Source organism: Lampetra planeri, chromosome 17 (genome assembly GCF_965212315.1).
Source record: "Lampetra planeri chromosome 17, kcLamPlan1.2.h2, whole genome shotgun sequence".
In the NCBI taxonomy this organism is placed as follows: domain Eukaryota; kingdom Metazoa; phylum Chordata; class Hyperoartia; order Petromyzontiformes; family Petromyzontidae; genus Lampetra; species Lampetra planeri.
In genome coordinates this window covers 3,791,115-3,813,096 of record NC_136123.1, presented here as the reverse complement: position 1 = coordinate 3,813,096, position 21,982 = coordinate 3,791,115, and the positions used below count along the sequence as shown (strand labels likewise).

Genomic DNA, 21,982 nt, shown 5'->3' with positions numbered 1-21,982 from the left:
GCTAAACATTTATGCCCGTAAATATATTACCAATGAAAATACAAAATATTTCGTGTTACGTCATGTGAAATTTTTTATGCATTGAGACAATTCATTGGCATTAACGCAGGTACACAATGGCACTTTCCACGAAACATATATAATTTAAAATACTACGCCTGCGAGGTTGTTATGTACGCAACTCAACGTCACCAATCATGGTGTCTTATCATTGTCGTTGTCATCATCGTCGTTAGCCATGGCCTGCTGCATGAAGGCCTCCCCAAACCTCCACCATCATCACCATCATCAGCCAGGGGTCTAACCACTGCTTGATGAACGCCTCCCTAAGTTTACGCCACCTCTCAGCACCAGCACACAAGCAATTTTTTCCATCTCCTAGGTGAATGTCAGTGCCTTACTACTGTTGTGTATAATTTTGCCTCGCATTCACGCCCCATTGTAACAAAATATGCGATGAATTTATATTTGGGAGGAAATCATTTTGCACACAAGGTGAGCATGCCATGATAATGCTCTTAAAATGTCGCTTTCCCTGGTGACATTTAACATTTTCGGAAAGTTCCTAAAATTCTAGACATATTAATCTCCGTTTATACCGCATATTTGTAACGTGAAAATTGCATTACTATATTTTTTATATAAATCAATAATGTTTTAAATCTTCATTAAGACAATTACACGTAACGATCATAATGGCCTTCATTCAGAGGCTATGATTGACTCCGTATAGCTTCATTATAATACACTTATCTACGAGTCAAGCACATTACCGTATTCTTTCTCCAAATTTATGAGACCAATTAGCTAATTTAAAGTTTTCCCCTTTTATGCATGACAAACACAAATGTACGTGAGCATTGCATATATAGACATAAACGATACATACATCTTGCAACTTTGATCATGCGTAGATTATGCATTGCAGTATATATGTTTGTGTATTAACCGGACAGATATTGGACAACTGTACTGGTACGAATGTCCCATATATATTACAGTGGAGGTTCGGCCATTCTTTACAGGTCCATCTTAAACAAGGCAGGCAACCCCAAAACGTTAGGTAAGCTTGAAAGTGTATTTACATGTGCCATAAATGTAACGGTGGGGCGACCCCGCAGCGTAACGGGCACTCTTGCACTCACGCACCAAATGCTAAATGTTTACACCCAGGGTAGGGTTGCCAGTCAGTGGTGGAGCAGGCCCAATGGGGGCCCTAAGCATAAATTACTTTAGGGGGGCCCCTTTCAAATTATTTACTCATCGTGAGACGCACTAAAGAGATATAGGCAAGAGACGGAGTGAAATAAGAGATGAGATATGCAGATCAGATAGTGATGTAGATACAGTTGATCTTAAGCTAACTTTAAAGAAATGTTAACTGGTAAATAACTTTTTTACTAAACTATTTTATTTACCAGATAAAGTGCACGGAGCTATTAACTCTAATATCTCAAATGTGGCCACTTGGCTTATCATATGTGGTAAAGTATAGTTGACAAATATTCTAAATGCACTTTTTAAAACGTGGAGGGCATATCCAGAGGAAAACGGGGAAAACACGCAAATTCCAGATATACTGGCACAACCAGGGTCTGGAACGAACCCTCGAAAACTCCCTGCATGCCAGGCGAGGGAAATAACATCTTGCCTCATCGTCTGCCTTTTGTCTATCGTACATTCTCAACCCCTATGCATTTCAGAAACAGAATTTAGATTTTTTTTTTTTTAGAAAAGGCTGCAACGCCCACTACGTAATTGTCACCACTCGTGTTGCTCAATGTCGCTCCACCAATAGCTTTACCCGAGGATGGGAATTTAATGGGGGTGCCGAGGCATTCAGCACGGAGGGAGGGGGGCTGAGTCCCCTCCAGCAACTCTGCAGAGGTGATCTGTGCTATATCGATGTACCAGGGGAATAAGATCCAACACACTTAGGCTGTGCAGTATATAATTTTGGTTGGGGGAGCGGGGGTTAGATTTACATTAGTTATGTTTCATATTTATGTTGTAGTGAATGCATTCATAAAACTCATTAAATTTCCGGGAAAAAATACTCTCTACGATATCATATTTTAGATTCGAATTATATTGATATAAGTTTTTTTTTATGCGGTTATAAAAATTCATGGCCTTCTACAACCGTTTTTTTTAACAATGCCGTTCATCCTTATGGCGCCTCAATCCTTATTGAATTATCCTAGGAAAAGCAACTATGCACACATCTTACACACGTGCACGCACTTCCATGAGAGGAGGGAATAACCGAGGCCTCAGTTCCCATGAAATTGTCGCAAAACTTCATGAACAACATTGCTAAAAACTATAAAACAAGTTATCCTGCAAAAGTTACGAGCGAAAGCTGAAGTATAACAAGAGGGATATCGTTGTGAATGTGTACAAGCCTGGTCAAAACACCTCAATGCAATCGTAATTAAGACTGCCCTGTACTAGAAGAAAAAATACAGGGTAGGCCAGTGTTTTGGCAAAAGCTCATTTACTGGTCTTCAAACATAATCATCCCCATCAATCCAACGAGAGTAAAACATTTACAATGGTGTGTTTTTTGTTTTAAATTGAGCATGCAAATTACATGCATTTTATGTTGAACATCCTTACGATGTAACTGTAATTTCATTTCTTAAATGAATGCATAAATTGAACGGAGGTCTGTTATGATACCCTGTATGCAATTGGCTTAAGGCTGTTGCATAAAGAAAGCAATTAGAATCCAATTAAACTGTTGGAAACGTATGTGTTGGAACTGGGAATTAAACCCAGATTACTGTTCCCGCCACTGCAACTCTCAATCCGACGCAGTGAAAGGTAAATACGGTGGGGTATAATTAATCACCTACAGCAAGACGAACCCAATTTGAGAAAAAAGAAAAAAAGTTCAATGTTGCAGAAGAACAAGTCTCGCGGAGTGTGATGGCTTTTGTCAGGATTCTGAAATATCTGGCAGGTAGTGGTGACATTACCTCACCCTTCAAATTGTTTTTACTTTCATTTTAATGCAGGGGGTCATTAATCCCTTTGCAACAGCTCGTGCACAATTTTTAATCAGCGAAAGCCATTTTATATTGATCTCTGATAGCAATTATCTATATATTAAAATATACTGGTGTAATATAGCTGCTGACATGCTTTAACACGTATTTACATACAGAACACTAAGCAATTTCCTTTTTTATGCTTTAATAATTATTAGTGTAGATTTTCGAGACGCAAAATATAGCATGTAATGAAAACAACATTTGCATGTGTTTTTTCCCTCTTCTATGTTCATATTGCTCATTGTCAAATTAAATGGAACATTTGTAAGTTAATAAAAATGGACCCCGAGGTGAACAACCATCGTCACCTACTGCGTAAAATGAGAGCAACACGTGGAGACGCGTGGCTCAAAGAAGCTGCACGCAAGTGGGGAAAAAAGCGTTCGCGTTGAACATTGTGTGGTGTACGGTAACAATCCAAGGGTAAGTATGCTAATGCAACTTGTTCCTTCTCCTGTCAACATGGGTGATTAAAAAAGAAATTGTCCACTTTTTTAGTTTTTAGGGGGGGTGGGTAATTTTTCACAGAGAAATGTATTGCCTATAACTCGTCCATCTTTTATCATTTTATTTAGCAAAGTACCATTCCATCAGAAGTTCCCCCCTGCACTGCCATCATGTCAAGCTTCACATTTAGGGGCTGTAAGGATGCCATGGATTCATCGGCTGAAATAGATTTTCACAATCACTAAACCCATTGAATCGTGCAAGTAAGAGAATCAATGATTTTTTTGTATTTGTTTATCTTGGATGTAATGGGATTTGTGTGTTCCATGTAGCCACTAGAGATTCCATATTCAACTCAATGTTTTTTTTAAAATAATAAATTATTGAATCGTGACCGAGAATTGTGACAATTCATCAAATCGCAAGTGAGGCAAATCATTACAAAGTCGAGTCAAAGCGTGTCATATGAGCACTGAGGCGTTCTCATTTCACATTCACATCCCTGAGCCGGTAGTGAAGATTCCCCATTCCACTGTTGGTGGCGAGTCTCTCTGGAGGAAAACCCACTGTTGACTTCCCCACAAAGTAGTCAAATCATTACAGGCCCTATTCACAATGTATTTTTCCTAACATCAGGATCATTTCGGTAATAAAGGATGATAAATCAGCTTCCAGAAACATTCAAACAGTCTGCTCCAGACTACACAAAAAAAGACATCTGAGGAAAATTGAGAAAATTTACATCAAAATGAATAATCCTGATGGGGGAGCTTCATGCAAATATTCTGTCTTAATTAACACCTTGTGCACAGGTTCTCTATTGCCACTGCACTCCCCTCGGTCTGCTCTGAATGATAGTGCTCAAGGATTGCTTCTCGCAGAGGAAAATTCACTCCATTTAAAGCGTGCATTTTGTCCAATCACTCTGCGTTAAGTGCACGGCACACAGTGCCCAATATAAATGCTCTGCATTCAGTTTAATTGGCCCTTAACATCGGAACCAGCTTAGTAACAGTCCGCTTGAAATATGAAAAATTAATGGGAAAACAAGCCTGTGACATTAACCCTTTAAATAGCAGGCTCAAGCGCACTTGACACAGAGCAGATTCAAATCTTTTACACAAGTGGATACATTATATTAACGTATATTGCTTTCTGACAGCAAGACAGAGCGTGTACTTATTTATTTTCTCATCGTTCATTTGTAAAATAAAGTGAAAAGTTTTTTTTTTCTGGAAGTCAATTGCTTCTAGTTGCCGCTGAGACTGACCAGTGAAACGTCCAAAGTGCTTAGACTCTCGTGCGACGATAAGTAGGACATAGAATAGCCTTATTTTATGTAGTCTTTGCGTTATTAATCGCTGACACTTCCACTACAACACAGCTGCAACAGAATGCTGAGATGTAGCTTGCGTATGCAGGAAAAGTGAGGTCCGACGCACTGTAGAAGAGAACAAAAATGTTCATCTTAAATGACGTGGGAATGTTTGAATTGTGGACAACTTAGGCAAAGTCGTTCCAGACGATGAGAGCGGTTTTGGAAAGAAAAAAACCGCGTGGAGCAGGAGAGCAGTTGTTAGCGCACTGCACTATGAACTCAGCAACTTAAGTTCGATTCTTGGCCATGGTTAATATCAGTGGAGAGTGATATCAGAAGCAATCCTGGACTCCCAGCTGACCAGTGTGGTGAAATATGGTCACTCTACACCCATGACTTACATGGAAAGTGCTGTACAGAGGCTTTGCAGAGGGATGTAGATTAGTTTAACACGTAGGTATTCGACACCAATTTTATCCGTAATAAATGTTTACTTTTTTAGTTACATCACATAATAAACTACATATTTATATTTACGCGATCCCAAAAAAACGTTTTATGGATGCAGATTATTTTAGATTTTTATCAAAGGATAATTAAATCCATGACTTAAATAAACCCAAAGTAACATATATGTATTGTTATCATGTGATATAAATTACATATAATATACAACGGGATAAAATAATGTAATTCAATAAACAGATGAGCAAGAGCAGGAGGGATTGCTTTTGTTAAATGACATTTGAATTTAGAATAAAAAACGTACCTACTGTATATACGTAAAGAAACAGTGGGGGTGGGGTGGGGTAAGGCACGTGCCCCCCACCCCCTAATAATCCGATCGAAATCCCTAATTTCGATTGGATCATTAGGGATTATTAGTAATAAATCGGCATTTTGCGACCCCCCACTGCCACTGTGTAGCATATTATTACGTGCCCGGGACTCTATGAGATGATAGGACAATAGTCTGAGTCCATAATTGGCAATAAGTAACGGCAAAGCAGTTATAAGTGACTCAGAATTGTGCGCAGTTGCGTATACAATCCACGACTTCCCTGAAGGCAAACACCTTCAGCGAGCGCGATACCGATCACACACGATTCGAATTCGATCCTCGATCGATGGCTGCGCACACATCGAATAAATAGCAAGAGACAAGTCCTTACTTACTAACAACTCCTATCATTTTTCATTGCTGGAGGGGTTGCCCCCCCCCCACCACTTGAAAATCCTGTCTCCACCATTGCCTGCCTTGACGTATGAATAGAAAACATGGAATATGACGACGAATGTCGAAGAAAAGCTGAAAAAAAGCGATGGGACAAACTAAAACGAATGCCATCATAGTCAAATGAAAATGGGCCTGGGCAGAATGCATCGTGAGTCGGGCTGATAGCCGGTGGACGAAACTGACGATTGAATGGCAGCCAAAGGGGTGAGGACGCCGGAGAGAGGACAACGGCAGCGGAGGAGCGAGGGGAGCAAACCGGAGCGCAGAAGCGAGATAGATCGTGGAATCACAGGGCACGGGAGGGATGAAAGTGTATTGAACTTATTTCGCATTGCAAGTAGCCAACCGTGCGAAACGGAGGTGCGGGGGAAGGACAACAAACTGAACACAAAAAGCAGTTCAATAGAAATTAGTTTTCAAACTAAATGTAAAAGTGCGTAGCGCCCAGTAGCTTCCTAATATTGGAAGGAAGAGCGTTCCAGACGGCCGCAGATGCACTTCTGAAAGCGCGCGATGCGGTGGCCGTTTTTATTCGATGGTTAGCCAAAATCCGCTGCTGCGAGGATGTTGAAGACTTGAGGTCTTCGTCCCGCATTGGGCAGGAGACGACTGATGATGTATTTGTACATATAGCTTAATGAAACACATACTGCCCCCATGACCTTAGCGATGTTGTGATACCATGTCAAGAGAGTCAACCTAGCAGACTGCTGCCATGCATGCTCATAAATGGCAATTATCACTGGCAAAGGTGTTTATTCACAACAGAATTTCAAATTCACACATTTCCCCACGCAGTCCATGCAAATTAAATGCAGCATTCTGCAGTCATATGCTGGCATTCTCATCTGTTGAAGCTGTTGCTTCAACGAGTTTTTTTTTTAAAGAATGTTTGAAAACCAAAAAAATAAATCCAATGTATTTAAATGTTCAGGACAAAAGTAGGGCCCCTTGGAATGTCGATTTGGTCACAGGTGAAAGTGTTACCTTGCATGCATGGTCACGAGAGAGAGAGAGCAGTTGCCCGGGGAGGCCTTCATCCAGCAGCGGACTGACCATGGCTGGTGAAGATGAGAATGATGATAATGATATGTTGAAATGAACAATGCACACATTCTAAGATCAAATTTGGGCTGATCGACCAAAGATCTATTCAGTAGTTTATTTTATTGTTCATATGGCCCAGGTTAACCATGCAGTGGATCCTCATACAGTCGGCACCTCTCTATTTCCCGAGCTCCTTAAGGTGTTCAAAATGTATTTTGTATCATCACCCAGTTTTAAATGAGGAAGGTTTGGCAGTTGTCATGATTAAATAAATCCTAGAGCAGCATTACATTTTTTTTTAAATTGAGATGATGTCAGTGACCCCCTTTGTCATCTTAAAAAAAAAATTCTCAGGAAAGCCTGCGAATGAGATTGAGCCACAGCCACAAAAAATGAGAGAAGAAAATCACGAACAGAGCTTAATCGGTCCAAGTGTCGTCAGTGATACCAAGTTGTCGAACAAATAATAACTAAAATTAAAAGTGATAACTTTTGAAAAATCTTTTGTGGTGTGGAATTGATAAAATAGCATTTCATTCATACATTCCATTATTCTGTGCACGACTGAAATGGCAGCAATAAAAAAATCTTCATTATTGAGCTTACAATACAGATAAATGTTACAAGCGTATATCAGAAAAGGCCAAATTGATTATAATGCAATAATTTCAAATCTACATTCAAGAGCCAGAATGTGATCAGCAGACACTTCCTCGTGGAAGATTTTATATTTGAGAAGCAATTTGTTTGACATTCTTTTCGTCTCCAAAGAGAACCAGGAGAGAGAGAGAGAGCTGATACACCGAGGTGATTTAAGGTGAAAGCTTTATAGGCCATTATTCTGATTAACAGTTTGCCAAATTCAAGTGCGTGCATGCATAAACCACACCTGCATTGGTATGCTTAGGTCTCTGACGAGCGTTCGGGGTTGTAACCGCGTGTTGTTTGCCGTGATGTCCGACGTTTTGCTCCACATGCTGGGAGCTTCAATCAGCGGTGGGTGATATCCAGATTCGTCCAACGAAGCTCTATTCTGCACTCACCTGCACTGGCCGTTGTCAAACAAACCCTCATCACCAGCACCAGTGTGGGGGGAGGCGTTGATCCAGCAGTGGGTTGGCCAAGGAACGTAAATTATTATTGTCTATTATTTAATACACCGAAGGAATTGAAATAGTTCAGTCCATTAAAAAAATAAATCGCATTTGTATTTTGGTGATTTTTTTGTATTCCCTGGATGACTCGGTTTAATGGAATTGTAAATTGGTGGTCACGAAGAGATGTTTATACAAAATATATTACTTGTATATAGAGTTGTCACTGCAGCTGCTGCATAAATCAGGAATATATACCACAAGAGAGACAGTCTGCATATAACCTGCAGTCACTGTAAACCTACTTGTGTAAATTTATGATGAATACAAATGAATATTTGTCAAAATAATTTGTTTTTATTATATGTGGTTGCTCTAATAGACTTTGGCGAAGGGATTGCTGGTCACATACATTTCCTTGAAGAAACTCTTCCAATTACACTAGTAGGCAGATGTTTATCCAACTTTCTACAAAGCCCTATCGTCGAATTTTATTGACTCATCACCCCCGGTACTTTTACTTTTCGTGAACCGCGTGTTACGCTGTAATTGTACGTTATTCCATCCTGTACCATCACTTGCCTCGCGTGACTTTCAGTTCGCCCTCAACGCCTATCCATTGTTTACCCTTCACACGCTTAGGGCCCCCCCCGCCTCTTCCGTCCAACGGCTACTCAAGCCAGCCATTATTTATGCATTCAAGCGTAATTTTGCTCCACTCAGCCTCGTGACAAGAAATTAATTAACCCTCGAATGCATTTAGGGCGTGATCGGCACACGTAAGCGATAGCCCTGATCGCCAGTAGCACCTTTCTGCTTCCTCCTGCCCTGGCTGCCTCCTCTATCTTTGTGCAGAACTCCCAAACGTGCAGGGATACAATTCTGCACGGGGACTTGGAGGTGACGGCTATTATTACTTCCCATCTGAATTCCAATTGTTTTTTTTCGAATAGGGTCAATTGCCATTTGCTGGGGTTTTTTTTTACCATATAGATGCTCGATGCCCGCACAACATTCATTCACCTGGAGGGAGAAGCCCCCTTCTTTGCGATTTGTATTCCGGGCATTGTAACAGCGCGCAACAAAATGTAAAAGCGTGACTGGTCCCCCACTCCATTTGCTCTCCGAATCCACAACCGCGAGCGTGGAAGAGTCGGTTAACAAACAAACAAAAATACTCTCTAGAGAATCGGGGACGGAGGGAGGGGTGAGACGTGGTTCTCCAGAGTTCCCCCCTCGCCCAGCGAGTCACGCAAAGCAATCACACGCACCCAACAACTCCTGCTGCAGGCTGTGTCCACAAGCTCCTTCTTCACCCCCCCCCCCCCCGTACTGGAGAGAGCAGCGACGAGGGCTCTGGGTGTTTGCCGTGGCACTCGACTCGTGGAAGAGAGCAATCTTGATTTGAGGCTTTCGTGACTGCAGGAATCCCTACTCTTTAGTTCGTTCGGTAAAGTCACGTGGGTAGAAAATAAAATAAATCACGACGTTTCGGGCGCAACACAAGCGTCAGGTGGGAAAGTATGGAAGAAAGGGCGCGCTTTTATTTAGTTTTTCCCTTCAAAGTTTCAGGACGCTGCCACCCCCTCAAAATGTTATTTGTTTTAAACGCCACGCTCTTGATTTCGCGTCGCTAAGGTGCACGGTCGCGCAACGCCGAGCACTCGAGTAAAAAAAACAAAGAAGAAAAAACAAAGCCGCGAACACTTCAGCACTTCATTCAAGGCGGACGTCAAACAAAAAAAACAATCACGTGAATAACCGACGGGATTGATAACGGCTCTGAAGGAGCGCGGTTTCAAGTGAGGCTCGCGAGTTTTGCCCGCAGCTTTGTTCGCCTAAAAAATAAAACGTCAAGAGCGTCGCGCAAGTCAACATCAAGCTTGGGCCACCTCGGGGTATTGCCCCGCGCCACAGACACAGCAGGGCAACTGAATTCAGCCAATTCGGACTTGGGTTGGGAACTTTGCCTGCACGCAAATCGAAATTGCTCGAAGCGTCGCTCCTTTGGTGGTTGAAAATGTATTCCGAGCATCGGGGTGAGAACAGCAAACGAATCCCAAGTCTCTCCTCCATATCTCTTCCTTGTGTATCAATAAAATATTTCACATAACTATAATTGTTACCCTTAATTATCCAGATTATAGGACGCATTTTTGTCGCCCTGCCCTTTGTGCGTCTTATTATCTTATACGTTCGTGTGTGAGATCAGATTTGTATACATCTGTTGACACCAGCACAAGTTTTGGATGCATATTATAATCCAGAGAATAATAAGTGTGAACTTTTATCATTAAAATAAGTATTTTCTTTCAACATCGAAATTGTGCAACTAATTTATGCTGCTATACAAGAAGGAGTGTTGGTCTTATAGCAATTTAAAGGCATTGTGTTCAAGAAAATGTCATTGTGGAAGTTTATTTACACATAAATGCTTTGCTATTTGAACAGAATTGCAGTTGCGTTTACTTTTTTTCACTCTTGCATTGTGCTATACAAGGCAGCGACAGCTCAAGGCGTGAAGATCAACACTCAGTGATCAAGTCACCTTGTTCTAATTTGGCACGTGAACAAAATTACCTGTCTGCTGAAGAGCCCTGCGTTTTGTACAAAGCTTCACAGTAACGTCGATATTTCAAAAATCATTACTCAGGTCGGTTTACAAAAAAAAACAGGACATTGCACTTGCACTGGGAAATGAAGTTAATTAAAGTTTTTTTTTTCTCTATTCTGTTTCTTCGTCCAATAATTTTTTTAGGAGAGTTGTAGAAATGCCATGTTACATATGCAATCCATTTAAGAATGTAGAAGCATAATTTCAGTAAACTTTATTATATCTTTCTAGATTTGAATTCTATATTTGAAGCTTTCGTGACTGCAAGGATTCATACTATTAGGTTTTTTCGGTAAAGACATGTAGGTGAAAAATAAAATTATAATTATTTATTATATCTGTATATATTGATTACAGTCATTTACAGCCCTCTGTCAATCCACTGCTGTATTAAGGCCTCACCACGCCTTTTAATCACCGGGTGGCAATTGAACTCAGGGAGCTGATTGTATAGTACAAGGAACTATCAATTGCACCACTGCAACCACTGAAATTTATAATAATTTATGAGTATATAGAGAAATTATAAATGAATTCCATCACAGTTTTGTTGGTTAAATTGCACCATTTCCATAAATGTACACAAAATTACTAACGTTAAAAATATCTCGCGGCCTTAAATCAATCCTCAAAGAATCGGGTGCATTCGCTCTGTACGTGCAATTTAACAGTTTATAAATACACTGAGCTTTAAACAAGTTCACTGATGTGCAGGCTGTGCATGTGTCATAGCTGGAGACCTCATCATTGCTTCACATTTGGGTGTCCCAGAGAGTGAGCGTTGTGGGTTGGGTTGAAAGGTGACAGGGTGAACGGGGTATGTGATGATCGTCGTGGCAGAAGTAGGCAACAGGGAAAGTTTGAGGGTGGCGGAGGGAGGGGTAAGTGTGAAGAGCGCAGCAGGAGGTGACAAGTGGCATTTGCTGTTAGTTCGAGCGCCTTCGCTTGCTGACTTCTAAACTCTTTAATTTAATAGCCATGGGGGTCCCAAATCCTATCCAACATTTCCCCACGGAGATAAACAAGCAGAGTGCTCCACGGTTTGCAATGAGAACGCATTGATAATTGTGATTAGTTAATTAATGAAACGTATGAATGTGTAATGCTGCAGATTTTCGAGCTCAAGCGTCATGAAGCGAGAGAAGGTCATCAGGGGTCACCCCGACATATGCGTACCTCTCTATCGGTGACGAACATTGCGATCAATAATTCAATGAGGTATTGATAATGGAAAGATGTAAGTGATATCAGCGTGATATCTGATGACTATGCTATCACATGTTTGGTGCATCAGCAGCTGTGTTCAGCACTTACGAGCCAATTTCTGTGTTCAGCACTTACCAGCAGCAGCTCACAGTTTAATTTAAATATGAAAGCATTGGGTTTTAAAATAAATAATGAAGGTATCAACGTTGAGTCTGAGTGCAGCATAATAATGAACCAGGTGGGTCTTAGAGGGCCCAACTGTCCTGGTTTGTCCAGGATCATCATTTTGAAGTAGCTGTCCCAACAAGACATACATATGTAAGTTTTCCCCGGGACATTAAAAGTACTGGTTTATGTCAGTGGTGTAATAATAAAAAAAACAATGCTACATCACTCAATAGAATTAGTCTGGTCTCGTAGGATATTCCTCATCCTGTGATATGTCCAGATGTTCTGTATGTTGGAGGTGGCAATCCAACATACGTCAGATGTGTTCTTTGCATGGAATGTGAGTTCTATGGATTGACTGTGGTGGTCACACGTAGCATGGACACGACAACAACAAAATCTAGATTTCATGTTCATTCTAAATGTGGCTTTTTAAAAATGCCATTGCTGCTCATACATGCATCATTCCTTAAACCATAAGAAAAATCTTTACATTGAACTGTGGTCTCGGTGGTCTTAATAACAACAGCGAAATGTCAATGTACAATACAGGTCAGGTTGATTGAGCACTGCTCGCTGGCATTGAGGCATGTTGACAACTGTGCCAATATATATATAACGTGTATGCAAATACAAGTGTGTGTTTATGAGGCAGTGAGTACCGCGCTCAGCTTGTGTATATGTACAGCCCTGTGTCAATCGACTGATCGATGATGACTGTACTTCACCACACTGGGCAGTATGACGGGTTGCTTGAGACAGGGAGCAGAGATGTGGGTGTATAGAAGTAACAGCACAACAATGGATTTTGCTACACTGACCTATGCTGTCCACCTTGCTGACCAACAGCCTCTTGCCTATAACACCTGTGATGGGTGACTATCGTACAGTATACGTGCAGATATATATGTAGATGCAAAACCCAAAAGCAGGTACACTTTAAGATACATTACTAATTGTTTCTGCGCTTAGCTATAAATGAAAGGCATAGAGTGAGGCTCGCTCAGAAAATATATATTTAAATAAACTTTTGGGGGGGGGGGGGTTCCCAAGGAAGTGTTAATACAATCTTAAGAACATTCCCGGAGGGTTGAGCCTGGTTAATACTTAGATGATAGACTACCTGGGAATTCCAGGCGTTGCAGACATGGCCTTTAAGGTGACCAGGAAATAGTAGTATGTCATAGTATGTATGTATGTTGAACTTTCACACCATACATAACCAGCCGTGCTAATCGGAGATGCACGGGAAGGACAACAAACTAAACATCAGTTCTAAATAAATGAGTTTTCAATCTCGATTTAAAAGTGCATAGCTCCAGTCGCTTGCTTATATCGGAGGAAGAGAGCGTTCCAGACGGCCGCAGAAGCGCATCTGAAAGCGCGCGATGATAGATGATCTAATTTATTTGTATGGAACTTTAGCTGTTATGCCAACATATAAAAAAAATCACAATTTCGAAATGTGCATGTTTTCTGTAGATTCAGAGGCATGGGAAACCACGGACAAGCAGGAAGGCAGCAAAAACTCACTCCAACAATTGCACAGGCTGTGTGGCCCTAAATTGGGATGTTTTGGCCAACTGCACCTAGACAGAACCCACGTGTATGAGGGGGCAACGCTATATCACATCGAGATGGAACATGTGGAGTCCACATGTTTGCTGCACCACCTTTTCTTGGTAAGCCAAAGTACGGCATCTCGACATCCAAGGGAAAGAAGTTTCACATCATGTTTGTGATCAACAAACTCTCTCCTTCAGAGTGCTGGATTATAGTTGTGTGTGCCATCACCGGCCCACCAGATATCTGAGTTTTCTCCGCATACTCTGATTTCCTCCCAGCTGCTAATGTATGTATGTAGAACTTCTTTCTCGCCGTACGTAACCAACCGTGCTAATCGCAAGTGCTGAATACTCATCAGTAGAATTGGCCAAACATGCAAATGGAAGACCCTCCTAAAATGTAGTTTTGGGACTCGACGAGGTTTTCCCCGGGAAAATGCAGGGCATTGTTACTTCCGTACTAATATGAGATAAAAGTTTTGCTGGCTGACTGACTGGCGCGTGGGCCAGGAAGTACACTACGGTGACGTCACCGCCCCCCCACCGCCCCCCCACCCACCACCCCTGACCGTGTACAATTGCTCAGGCAATGCTCGTTATTGTTATACAACATGTCCAGTTTGTAATGCTTTGGGATGCTACCTGTTCTGGCTCTGAACAGCTGTTCCAAAGGTAAAAAAAAACTGGGTGACTTTTTCCACTTCGAGAAAAAGATCGATCGAGCCCATGCAAGGACAAACAAGAACACGGAGAGTTGTGTTCGACTGGGCCCCGAGACCTGGAGCCGGTTGGGGAATGCTGAATTTATGCACAGCAGAAGCCATTTGGGAAAAACTTGGGAAGTCTAAAAATGTTCATGTTCAATTCATAAAAGATGCCCCAAATTTATTTAATAAGAGTTAGTTGATCACTCTCCCAGCTGTGTACATAATTGATTTCTTTCTATGTAATGAATCATTCTAATAAGCCTAATTTACCATCAATAGGTCTATGGGGATTCCTGGGCACAGCTTAAAAACTACCCAGTGTGTGGATTAATTCCCTCTACATAATTAATTCAGTTTAAAAATGCATTACAAAAATGTCTACTCTCAATAACGTCTCGTGCAAAGACCCTCCCAACAACAAAAGCACAAGCTATTTTTTTCCATCTAAAACCATTTTAAATTCACATCTTAAAAAAAACACACACACCAACACACATACACGATAGTCTAATGCACTGGACATGCAAGATTTTGTATCAAAAAAAGGATTGAATAGACATCGGACCGACGACACAAAAACGACAGCCGTCTTCATCTCTCCTCCGAAGACATTTCCAGCAATGCTCGTATCAGGTCGCTTAACTTTAGTCCCGCCGGAGCCCTGCGCAGCATCACTGTGAGTAGAGTCCAGCGGGTGACTTCGCCAATTACAACATTTTTTCCGCGCGATCAACGCGAGCGCGCTGTGACGCGGCGCGTTCAAGAAATTCACGCCGTCGGCCGGGGGTTTCGAGAAGACAAAGCGACCAACGCCGCCGGTAGCCGTTGCAGAGCCACCGGTCGACGGGCGCGTTCTGTTGCCGTGGAACCAAAATCAGCGACGCAGTTTGCGCTGGGGGGGGGGGTGGGGGGGGGACGCGATGAACAACATCGCTTTGAGTGAATACCGGCGGAGGGTCCTTCCGAAAGGAGAGGCTGGTCACTCCTGCAGACGCCCTCCGATGACACGGTTAACCAAGCCCCCCCCCCCCTCCTCCTCCCGTAGGATGTACGACCGCGCAATACATCAAGCAACTCCTGATGCCATCAACTGTCATTATGTGACCATACACACACAGGGTGTAAGAGCAAGAGCAGACTGCACTACAGACAAAATCAGCTCGCATCGTTACCCATTCCGCTCGGTGTTTAAAATTTGTTTCAAGTTTATTTAAGATCGACGGGGTCATCTCCACCCCCCCCTCCCCGCCCGCCACTCCACCCTGTTTTAATAAGGCCACGCCACCCAACTGCGGTCACCCGAGTTGCCAACCACTTTACCTTGCTGAGACAGCTCCTCCTCCCTGTCGAAGAGCAAGCGGTTCTCCTGATCGTAGGCCTTGAGGGTCTCGCTGGAGCTGTAGGACTTCTTGGGCAGGGCGATGCACTCCTCGCTGTGCAGCCGGTGCGGTGGCTGTCCACGGCAACCCTGCGCATCCATGGAGGGGCCCAGGTGGCGAGGCTCCTTCCCCATGCGGCTCTGGGTCAGCGAGCGGTACGGCCGGTGCTCATTCACGTCCATGTCACGCGGGTCGAAACGCGCCAAGCCCCGAGTCACACGCTCATGCTACCTGCGTAACGCACGGGGGAGGCAGCGGCAAATAACACAACAGGCCCGCACGCACGAAATGCTGTCATGCAAATGCAGGCGAGGTTGCTTGCTTGCTTGCTGCTGCCGCCGCTGCTGCTGCACGGCCACTTATTCTGTGAGTGCCTTGTCCATTAAGGCTTGTTACACTTGAATACAAATACACCGCGAACATGATTGCATATGAATTCGGGGGGCGGGGGGGGGGGAGAAGTTGTTGGGCACTGGGATTCAATGCGGCGCTCACAACTGAATCTCAAATGCAGCTTTTGCCCCCATGTTCTGTCTGCCAATTGGTCTGGCCAATAAGCCCTCTGCGCACGTAGCTAAATCTCCACTGGCGAACACAAAAAGGGCAACGCTCTCAATTTGCACCGGGTCTCCCTTGCAAACATGTGAGTCCATGCAATGATGCACACTGCCAAGAAATTGAGGTTTTCTTCTACTTCTTCTTGAATTAGAATTTTATCCACCATATTTTAAAAGGCGGGGGGAGGGGGCATCATTCCAACACAACGAAGTGTAAATTCGTCGCCAGTAATTACAACTAACTTACTCGGATTGTAAATGTTGTGGCTTGGCTCTCCAACACACCGATGTGCTGTACTAGTGACGAATTGGCACGTTCTGTTTACGTGACAATCCCTACTAGTTGACTGTGTCGGGTGGTAACGGGTTTAACGACACATTTATACATTTACGCAATCTAACTCCATAAAACCTCTATTATGGATGATATTGGTCGCCAAAGCCTACGCGTTAAAACAACGAAGTGTGTTAACTAACATATTAGCACCGTATGGAGGTGTCCATGTCAAATATGACGCGCGAAGCAGTGTAAATTGAACCCATGCCTGAGTCAAATTTCTCGCGTCCACATTTTTATGTAATTTAGTTTGCCATGCCCCCTCCAACATCATCATTCCCTCGACGCCTCGAAAGAATCGCGGGGTCAGGCTGTGCGAGGAGGCGTCGACCGCCTAAGCCAGCTTTAAAGGGCAACTCTTCTAATATGATGGAGCGTGCCAAGTCCCAAACAATTAAATCAAGCGACGTCTGCACCCTGGACATGGCTTTTATTGCCGTAATAAAAGGCCATGGTGTTATGTGACACCCAGATTGTTGGATGACATTTAAAGGTCAGCGCACTGTCACACGTTGCAACCAATCAATTAATTAATTAGACAATTAACCAAGTAATTAGACAAAACATTTGTTTGCAATTCAATTCATTTGTGACGTTGAGCAGCGTGCTCGATGCACTGCATAGTTACGTGGCCGTCAGTGAAATCTGTCGTTGTTATTTATCGTTTGTTGCAATTTCTGTCAAGGCTACACGAAACAAAGATCCCCCGTATAGTCTTGATGGACTGTTGGGACAAGTGCTTTTAGCAAGCACCTATGAAGGCCGGCACAGTACACAAGGGGGTGGGTGGCCAGCACCACGCCCGACCGCCTTTGTCTCCTGAGTGCTAATGTTTACACACCACACCAGCTCCTCATTTGAGGCTGAGTCGATCGAAGGGAGGCCCAGGCCCCAGACCGGTTCAAACAATCGTTACCGGTGTTGGCCGTGAGCTGGATTCGAGCTCGGGTTAAAGGGTTCGTAGCACAGGGAAATAACTGCTACACTACTTCCTCCTCCCCACAAACACACACACACACCTACACACACACCTACACACACACACACCCACACACACACACACCTACACACACTCACCTATACACACACACACCTACACACACACACACCTACACACACCTACACAAACACACACACACCTACACAAACACACACACACCTACACAAACACACACACACCTACACACACACACACCTACACACACACACACACCTACATCTACACACACACACCTACATCTACACACACACACACCTACACACACACACACCTACACACACACACACACCTACACACACTCACCTACACACACACACACACCTATACACACTCACCTACACACACACACACACCTACACACACTCACCTACACACACACGTAAAGCACTGACGCACGGATGGACGTTGCCATCGACTGCCTTACCATGGACACCAATGCAAACGAGACGGTCCACCTTCAGGGATTGTTCCCAGGTGAAATATTTAAATGACCAAATTGTAATAAATATGAATATTTTAAATGGCACATAATCCAGAATCTGCATTTCATCGTACGGGATTGATCACATTTTCCACGCGTACTTGGTCAAATGCAGCTGTGCAATTGCAGATGAAACCAACCCAGATGAATCTGCTCAATATTAGTATTTCGTACGTAACTGAATGAAATATAATTACCTACATAGAGCTCAACACGCTGTGCTTCGCTCTTAGTCACCCTAACATGTACCTCAATTGAAGCCATTTCAAATCCATGCTTCCAGTTTCGCTCCTCCGCACGAGCAAAAATGAGTCAATTGTCATATTCCATCGTGCCCATGAACGTGATGTTCGCAGGATGAGACTCAGTCTGTAAATTAACTACGCTGGGCGTGCCAGGGTCAACTCATCTTCTCCCCAAAGTTTGGAACAGTAATTTAAAATGAATAGATTTTTTTTATACGAAAAAAATTATATGTATGAAATCAAATATGCAATTTGCTTTATGCAATGCAGGCTGGAGGAAAAAAAGTGACTCAATGAACTTCACACTTCACGCGAGGAAAATGCAAGGGCGAGTATAGGGGTGGCTCCTGGCTAGGCTACACGCACACACACACACACACGCGCGCACACAGCGGTAACGCACACGCACAGGTGTGCAAGTACAGCGGTAGCGCACAAAGACAAAGATCCCCCGTATAGCCTTAACAGACTGTTGGGGCAAGTGCTGTTAGCGAGCACCTATGAAGGCCGGCACGGCACACGAGGGGGTGGGTGGCCAGCACCACTCCCTTTGTGTCTCCCGAGTGACGACGTTCACACACCGGACCAGGTACTCATTTGAGGCTGAGTCGACCTAGGGGAGGCCCAGGACCGGTTCAGATAATCGTCACCGGTGTTGGCCGTGAGCGGGAATCGAACTCGGGTCGCCAGGTTCGTAGCGCAGCGTGGCGCTAACCGCTAGCACTACCGCAGCGCGCTACCACTACAGCACACGCACACACAGCGGTGACGCACACACGGCATTTTGCTGTGTCCTACGCGCCTTGTAACTCGTTATGGAAACGAGCAGAATCGGCCTTCTCTTGTGACCGCAACGCGAACACGTAGCTTGCTATTTTGGCACATTTCATCGTACGCGGATATAAGGCGACCCATTAAAATAATGCCTACGCGACGTATAAACTTACTTTAGTATCGGGGTTGTGTTGTGAGCAAGCGTCATGCTCATGATGCATTAACAAACAGCAATGCCGCTGCTGGGAAGTTTGCAACTTCTGTCGTCCCACCTTTGCAGAATATAATTTCCCAACATTACCATCATTTAAATTGCTCCCTGTGCCATTGCAAAAGCCGTTACATAACTGGACACAGGTGTGCATTATCAGCAGCCAACTTCAATTTAAGGCCAGTCGGGTGATTTGCACTTTAATAAAAAAAAATCCCGCTCCAATTATGGGTAAATACGGTCATTATGAAGTTGCACTTCAGCTTAATGACCTCCAGTGGCTTTGCTTGCAGCGTAAATGCCAAACTCACACCCTCTGCCTGTCTTGTGTGGTCAGCTATAGTGTCACTGATATACACCAGGGCACTACATATCTTCATAGATACATTTTTTATAACGGGTTTGTTTTAATTACTCCCCCTGGCCATCCATGCCGCTGTCTCCCTACCCCTACTATTGTCTTGGCTCAACACCGTCCTCTCCTTTGCCTGTGATTGAGTGCCCCTCCCCTCCCCCCACGACCACCTTAAAGGTGAAACCAATCATACCTTACTTTAATCGTGTAACTATCTCCCTTCTATCCCCGTGATGCGTATGTCCTGCTGTGTGTACAGCATCTTGAGAAGCAATTTCATTGGGATAAAATGCATGAATTCAAATTGTGTTTGTATTTTGTAAGTTAAATACAGGGCTGAAATAACAACAATGTTTGCATACAAACGTGTCGCCATTCCACAGATATGTTTTTTTTTATTTGAAGATATTAGGAATCTTCAATACTTTGCGTTATCACAATCCTGAAATATACACACACCCGTTAATGTAGATAAGGCTTCAATAAATTGTATCCTGCAATACATGTGTAAAATTCTAATATTTTATGATTGCTTTTCATTGCATGATGTATTTGCATCTAACACTGATAATGAACGAGTGTATTTAAGATCCTGAAGGGACACGTGAAAATTGTATTTCTTACAATTCAAAATTTAATGGAGGCAATTCAGGGAATATCATACAACTAGAAATGGCCAAAGGGTGTGCCCCAGGACAATTATATTTTTAGATACATAAAAATCCATAGATGTGAAAAGAAACCAAAAATCTAGCCATAGTGCATTATGAATAAAATCATTTGGAATTAAATTGAGTTTGTTTTTCACTGCAATTTCAAGTGATCGTTATATATTTTTTATTCAATGTACATCAGCAATGCCTGTCCATAAGGAACTTGTCTCGTGTTGCAATGGTACGTTCGCTGAAACAATAGGTATCGTTCTCAATTTCAGGAGTAGAAATGGGGGCCACCACAGTCGGTTGATGGATAGGTCGTGTGTGGTGGGGTAAATTGTGGGTACTCCTATACACTGGTTTTCCTGCTTTAAGTTTTACCACACATATTTGGCAAATTTAGAATTAATACCAGCAACGTAGCAAAGTGCTGTTTCATCTACATAACAAAGGCTCAGTCCCATTCGCAGCAGCCGCACCTCTACATCAGCCACACCTTAACAACTCTTGGAACCACCCGTTTCAACCAGTCTACACAACAAAGGCTCATTCCTAGCAACGTACTTCAGCCGCACCGAACCTCACAATAATAATATCCAGGGGCCTACCTTGGCTCCTCCTACCCTCAACCAGTATATATACAAGGACTGTTTTCTTGGAATTTCTCTTACTTGATACAGCAATCGTGCTGTGACGGTTCCACCTGAAGACGGAAGCTTGTGTTGCCTCCGAAACGTCGTGATTTTTATTTTATTTTTTATTTTACTTTTATTCATTATTTTTTTTTTACCTACGTGACTTTACCGAAAAAACCTAAGAATATACTCTTACACCTTTCAAGATGTCTGCCCAGTGTGTAAAAGCACAGAATTGAGATCCTTTTACAAGCGGTCAAATGAGCAAGTCATTTCAGGGCAGCTCCTGTTATCCGTAACGTTTTTTTCCAAGCTCATAGTGAGATTCCCATTCTTCATTTTCACCGTACTTTACTTTTCCACCCAGAGTGAAATGTTTTTGCGAAAAAACATATTTTCTGAATTATGATTTCTGGGTTAATTTCTATCTTCTTAAATACAGTATGCAAGCTGCACCTCAATTAAGATACACACAGCCTGCCTATATATCTGGGGGGTGGGTGGGTGGGCTCGTGATATGTTTGTATGGAATACGACTTCTTCTTGCAGGTGGTTAATTTGGCCACTGCACCAAGGAATGAGATAACTGACACCTGGGGGCTGGTGCCATGGAGTCTCCAATGCCCAGAGCAGACGGGACAGCCGGCACAAAGTCTTCTCTGGAGCTTTGCGTGCTTAATTTTTTTTTGTCTTTGCACTTTCCCTGCAGCTTGGCAGCAGGAGGGCAGGCACTAAGCCCTCAAGCTACCCTGAGGCAATGAAAATTTTCGTGATTACTGGAAAAAAAAGCAGAGTTTACAGGCACCGTAATTGAACAAGTGACAAACCAACCTTGGAATCAAAGAAAACCAAACCAAATGGCATTCGAGGATTTATAATTTCATAGGTTTTCT

General features: G+C 43.0%; 1 protein-coding gene across 3 annotated transcripts in view; it reads right to left on the bottom strand.

The window, feature by feature from the left end:
• The window catches only part of LOC144723278 (teneurin-3-like), a 469,866-nt gene that overhangs the window by 314,988 nt on the left and 132,896 nt on the right, over window positions 1-21,982 (bottom strand). For all 3 annotated transcript variants that reach the window (XM_078601881.1, XM_078601882.1, XM_078601883.1), the window contains exon 2: window positions 15,780-16,069. In XM_078601881.1, coding sequence (XP_078458007.1) covers window positions 15,780-16,020 — 241 coding nt within the window. In that variant the 5' untranslated portion in view covers window positions 16,021-16,069. The remainder of the gene's footprint in view (window positions 1-15,779; window positions 16,070-21,982) is intronic.